Source organism: Raphanus sativus, unplaced genomic scaffold (genome assembly GCF_000801105.2).
Source record: "Raphanus sativus cultivar WK10039 unplaced genomic scaffold, ASM80110v3 Scaffold0251, whole genome shotgun sequence".
Lineage (NCBI taxonomy): Eukaryota > Viridiplantae > Streptophyta > Magnoliopsida > Brassicales > Brassicaceae > Raphanus > Raphanus sativus.
Genome location: NW_026615571.1, coordinates 1 through 6,144, shown reverse-complemented (window position 1 = coordinate 6,144; position 6,144 = coordinate 1). Strand labels below are relative to the sequence as shown.

The window sequence follows — 6,144 nt, the reverse complement described above, 5'->3', positions numbered from 1 at the left end:
AGGAAACTTATTTTTTATTAACTTACCTTATCAATATTGATTATTTGTGCAAGTTAAAATCATATCATATATACATATCTTTTATGACAATACAAATTTAATATCTTTCGACACATGCCCATATTGGAACGACGCCGTTTATGCTTCATAGTAAAACCCTAGACTCGAGTAGCTTTGTGTGACTTGACTATATATACAACAGCCAGACTTGGCTTCGAAACAAAATAACATGCGTCGTCAGCTCTATTCTCTGAAGTTAATTGCTTTATGATCTTCTTCTGTTTTGTTGTTCTGTTGTTCTGTTTGCTATGTTATCTTTTGTTGTTCTTGATGGTGGTAGTGGTGGAATGTGATGATACGTAATTGTCGCCCCTCAGTCTATTTGCATTCATTACGATGGATGTAACATGGTGATTGATTGACTTTCATTATCTGATTTCATCAAATGGTTTTCTTGATCCAATAGTTTCAATATTTCAATATTTTATTTTGGTTTATTTGATCTTTTAGAATTTAGAAGAAGAGGAATGAGGATAATTTATCTAACGTCTATTAAGCCTGAACAATAGTTGAAACAATGACATGCACTACCATCTGACCTCTTCGTTATCTAAATTAATTTAGTAAAATTTTTTTTTTTCTTTCGTTTTCATTAATTAATGTTTGGTTGAATGAATAAATGCCTAGATGTATCTGATGTCCAAAGTTATAAAAGTAGTTGGACATTTCGTAATTCAAGGCGTAGATTGAATATTAAAATAGGTTTTGCGAAACTGATTTCTTTCTCTTGATAAGCTCTCTGTTACTGTACCCCTGTTTATATCTTCTCACTTATGTATTCTTTGTTTTGTTTTTACTATGTTTTGGTTAAACATGTTGGTATGCCTTCAATGAACTATGTATTTCCTAATAACTCTGGTTAGCTAGAATCCGGAAAGTCCCCAAAATAATAACAAGAGACCGAGATATTACAATAGACTCCTGAAAATAAGATTTGTCCGTCGACGGAAATCAATATACAGTTCCAAGTACGGTTACACTGTTTCAAAAAGATGAAAAAAATACATTGATGAATGAGCAATCTTGAAGAAGACACTTTGTTTTCACACAAAGAATCTCTGGTGTCAACGAGGTACTTATTAACCAAACCCACTTTGTTTGTTTCATTTTTATAGAGCTTGATCTCTGGTTTCCATTAGGTCTATGTTATATCACTTTTTGATAAGTCAGTTATAGATGTTTGTAAAAGGTGACAATCATCATTGATTTTCTTGTCTTGAAATGCTTTAGTTATTTAGCTATTTTTATTTTTTTTTAGAGGTTTGGGTTTCGGTATTTACTATCTACCTATGCTTCTTGTTAGGTTCTAACTCTTGCCGAGCTCCGCCGTGTTCCCATTCCGAGCTTCAAGGTCAAAGATTTGACACTTGAGACAATGATCTCTCAATATTCAATTCCTGGTATAGTCAGAGTGCTACAAAACTCACCTGAATTGAAGAAGCTATCAACAATACACAAAATGGAGTTTGGCACCATACCGGTATTTTTCCATAAGCCTATTTTATTTTCTTAGTTTCCTCGACCATTCTAACTATTAGCGAGTTTAAATATAGTCGTAGAACCATGCATGTCCTTTCACTTTGGGTTTGTAGAACCTGAAATATTGACTATCAGTGTGCATAACGGAAAACCTTTTCTTTTGTACAGGAGGAGTATATTGACACGTAGTTGGATTTGCAAAGCTTGAATCGGGATCAGCGTTGGAGCTTGGAAGCGAGGATCTTTGAGAAACTGAGTCATTGGAATGTAGAGTCGAGACACGTGGCTTCCTTCATGGAACTTATGTTAAAAAAAACAAAGACATTAGAGAAGATGGTCGTTTGGTTTTATAGTTATCTTAAAGAGCAAACTTTTGAAGAGTTGTCTGAGATGGTTCCAATGCTCGCTGACAAGAACAATATCTCCATAGTGCTCCACCTATTCAAGCCGAATCACAGGGTTTTTTTGGTCTTGGATCTTTTTTCTTTTACTAAAGTAGTCTTGGATCTTATGATAATATCTTTGAACGTGAATTTGAACCCTAATTTACATTTTCTTAAAAGATTTTTCTTTATACTTTAAAACAAAAAACTACATAAACCACAACTTTGTGCCATGATTCATTAGAATTTTTTTAAACGTTTATTCATGATCTTGAAAGTATTATTTGTTGTAAAAAACTTACATAAAATATTTATAATGGTTCAATTAAAATGTGTAGTGTAAATAAAATTAATAAATTTACTTTATTTATGTTCACAATAAAGAAGAAAAATATTATTTTAATGATTTTATGTTATTTTTTAAGGGAGAGAGAGAAAGAAGTATTTAGGCTTCAAATGGTGACGAACCGGCATACACCGCTGTCAATAGTAACAAAATCTCTCCATATACCTAAATATCTCTATGTTTTTGTTACTATTACAACCTCACCGTACTCGTCCCGCAGTTGTCCCGCACGTTACCATTCCGAGCCTTAGAAATAGAGAGATAGAGAGCGAGACTGAGATACATATTATATATATAGGTGAAATAGAGGAAAAATTAAAGATTATGATAGAGAGAGATAGAGGGAGGCTGAGAGAGAGAACCCAAAGAGATATAATAGATGAAACAGTGAAATACAGAGAGAGAGAGAGAGAGAGAGAGAGAGAGAGAGAGAGAGAGAGAGAGAGAGAGAGAGAGAGAGAGAGAGAGAGAGAGAGAGAGAGAGAGAGAGACTAATATGTGGAGAAACCTAAATGAGTAAGATACAAAGATACAACAAGAGTGAAATATAATTACGATCCACTTATGCACTAATAATAATAGCTATACAAGCAATATATAAATCATTTGATGCCTGCACATGCATGATTTATTTATTTCATATTTCAAAGTATATATGATAATAATTTAAACATCAAGTAGATTGAATTAAGTAATGTCTAAAAGTCTTATAGTTTTGAATCACAAAGACTGAATGAAGACAAATTTAGTTTTAATAATACATAAAACATATGAATCGTATTTTCAATAATACATATTTATATGAATAATACATAAAACATATGAAGAACAAATTTAGTTTTAATAATACATAAAACATTTGATTATATATTAATAATTTTATACATAAAACATAAGAACCGTATAAATGCCCGCACATGAGATTGCTCGCTGGTCTTACTGATGATGCAGCAAAAGAGCTTCAATCCTTCTCAAAATGGATTTTGGATATTGGAGATGGGAAAATAAATTTGCCTAACGACGGTCAAGTTGAGATTGACATCCTTCTGATTTGCTGATAAAAAATAGTAGAGAAGATTCTATTGAGACTATGGCAAAAGAGGTTTATGGACAACCTTTTCAAACCTCAACAGATAAGGATTTGTATAGACATCGAGCCATTCTCACTCCTACAAATGATGAAGTGGATAAAATAAATGATTACATGCTTTCGCAGTTGCCAGGTAACATATTTTTGTGTTTACTCTTATGTTCCAGTGACTTTTTACATGTCACTAAAGTCAAGGATTTACATATGCTTTCAGGTGAAGAGAAGGTTTACCTTAGCTCTGACAGTATTATCCCATCCGATGTTGACGGTAGAAGAAAATGTAGTATATCCTCCAGAGTTTTTGAACAGTGTTAAAGTGGTTGGACTGCCTAGACATTATTTGAAGCTGAAGGTTGGTGCTCATATTATGTGTCTCTGTAACATGGATCTTGCAGATGACTTATGCAATGGTAATAGGCTAATTGTTACTCAGTTACTGCCCCCATGTGATAAAAGGTAGAATTATAACCGGAAACACTATTGCTGGAGACAAAGTCTGGATTCCTACAATGTATGTCATCCCACCTGACACAATGTTTCCCTTCAGAATGCGTCGAAGACAGTTTCCCGTTACATTGGCTTTCGCGATGGCCATCAACAAAATCCAAGGTCAAACACTAGAAAGTGTTGATTTGTTTCTGCCTAGGCCAGTGTTCCTCATGGTCAGCTCTACGTTGCACTTTCAAGAGTTAAGTCGAGAGCTGGATTAAAAAATTCTAATAACTGGTAAAGAAAGGAAGTCGGAGACAAAAACATTGAATGTTGTATACAAAAAAGTTTTTCAGAAATTCTGTAGGGAGGGTACGTAATTGTTATCTACTTTTTAACAATATTTTTTAAAAAGTATATAAATTATTACAATTTTTTTTTGTATTTGCCAGATGAGTAGTGATGAGTATGAAGATCGATAGTATTTCATTGCCAATCAGTTTTCTGACTATTCCGATCATGGTATGTCAATTTAATATTCTTTTATGTTCAATAAAATTTACAAATTTATAAATCTTTCAAATTATGTTAACCCCGTCCACTTGCTTACAAAATTAAATTTATTTTTGCCGGGTTTCTAATGGAAGTTGTTTTCTTTATCGAGAATTGTACTTCATACTTTATATAATTTATGGATAATATTTTCAATTTTATTATATTTCTTTTAATATGTCTACATAAATTTTACGAGTAAAATTATGCATAAAAATATTTTCACCTAAAATAAAGAATTACAAATACAATACAATTCTAATTAGTGATAATGTAAAATATGTTACTTCTCAAACTATACAATATTAATTCCAGATTTGGAAAATAAAATATTTTCTTAAACACAAAAATTATTTTGGGACGTTGCAATTATACATATACACAATAACTAACTTTGATACCGAAGTTACTTTGTTCCATCTCGTCTTTTTAAAAATATTGAATACCAGCATTTTTCCTGTGCTTGATGCTTTATCCCAAAGACGGTGGTCTATGATTTAAAATCCGTTACTTCCAAACCTAAGCACTATTTTATTATAATTTGAAAACTGTACAATGCCCGCACAGGTTGCGGACCGGTCACTCTAGTTAATAATTAAATTAGAAAACATATACTAACGATCACATATTATATTTCCTTTGCGATTAAACGATATTTAGTTATGTTTATATTCAAAAATGATATGTGATTAAGTATACACGTACGAATTGACAGTGTATATATGGTGAAGAACTATGAATAATCTCTTATAAATAAATAAGAAAACTATATACACCACATAGTTTACAGATATCCATGATCATGAATTGTACATAATCAAATACATTACATGTCCATGATTACACTAAATACAAAATGGGTGTTGAGAAGCTACATACATTAAAAAGAAAAATCATACATTAAACTATATACAAAAATGTCCATGATTTCACTATATACAAATGTCGTGGGTGGAAGATACATTAATTTTAAAATGTTGATCAAAAGTGCATAAACAAAACACTTAGAAAATAAATATTATTTAATCATGGACATGATTTAATGAAAAAAAAAATTCTTAGAATGAAGTATAATCATGGTCATGCATCGTTAAGGCAAATGTAAAGCTTTACATCGATGTATTATCATTTTTCTAACAGGTGCACATACGTTGAAGTGTTACTCCTTCACGATTTTTTTTTGAGAAAAAAACTCTCCAAAAAGTTTTGTAATACGAAGTGACGATCGAGTTCCAGAACAGTGTTTCTATTGGGTTTCATATCAACAAATAAGAATCATATTGTCTCGGATTATTGCATTCCATAGAGTTAAGAAGGAAGTTTACTGACTTTTTACCGGTTTATATTATGTATACAATAAAAGCTGATCTTGTATCGGTTAATATCCCCTATAGTTAATAGTCAATGTCTCTAGCAAAATTAAATAATTGAATTGGACCTACCATTTTTCCAATTGAATCTAAAGCTGCCACATAAGAATTAATTGAGTACTTAATTGATTGACACCTAGGATGGGGTGTTTTTTTAATTAACATACAAATTGAGGTTACATCTTTTCAAATGTTTCTCAATTAATATATATAGGGGATAATGACAGTTATTTAATATTCCTTAATAATTCTTATCTATATTAATATTTTTTTTTATTAAACGGCAGTTCCTCTAATAATAATAAGGTATAAATAGTACTTATAAGACTGGATTGATTATTTATTAATAATTATTATTATATTAGTTTAATATTTGTTAAATGAAATTAGTAAAAAAAAATCAAGTGAAATAACAAATGATTAAATCAACAAAAC

General features: G+C 31.1%; 1 protein-coding gene, 1 non-coding gene and 1 pseudogene across 2 annotated transcripts; all 3 read left to right on the top strand.

The window, feature by feature from the left end:
- Positions 1-345: 345 nt before the first annotated feature.
- Positions 346-439, top strand: LOC130501672 (small nucleolar RNA U31b; annotated as a pseudogene).
- Positions 440-520: 81 nt separating this feature from the next.
- Positions 521-604, top strand: LOC130501671 (small nucleolar RNA Z195/SNORD33/SNORD32 family). Its single transcript, XR_008939845.1, has one exon. It is a non-coding gene; the product is annotated as a small nucleolar RNA Z195/SNORD33/SNORD32 family (small nucleolar RNA).
- Positions 605-3,185: 2,581 nt separating this feature from the next.
- LOC130501670 (uncharacterized) lies at positions 3,186-4,068 on the top strand. Its single transcript, XM_056996501.1, has 3 exons — positions 3,186-3,296; positions 3,573-3,768; positions 3,815-4,068. The coding sequence occupies exons 1-3, from the start codon at positions 3,186-3,188 to the stop codon at positions 4,066-4,068; spliced, it is 561 nt and encodes a 186-aa protein (XP_056852481.1).
- The last annotated feature ends 2,076 nt before the right edge of the window (positions 4,069-6,144 follow it).

Coding starts and splice junctions, on each gene's coding strand:
- LOC130501670 (XM_056996501.1), top strand. CDS start 3,186: ATGAGATTGCTCGCTGGTCTTACTGATGATGCAGCAAAAGAGCTTCAA. Junction 3,297..3,572: donor ATTTGCCTAACGACGGTCAA/GTTGAGATTGAC, acceptor ATATGCTTTCAG/GTGAAGAGAAGGTTTACCTT. Junction 3,769..3,814: donor TGCAGATGACTTATGCAATG/GTAATAGGCTAA, acceptor ATGTGATAAAAG/GTAGAATTATAACCGGAAAC.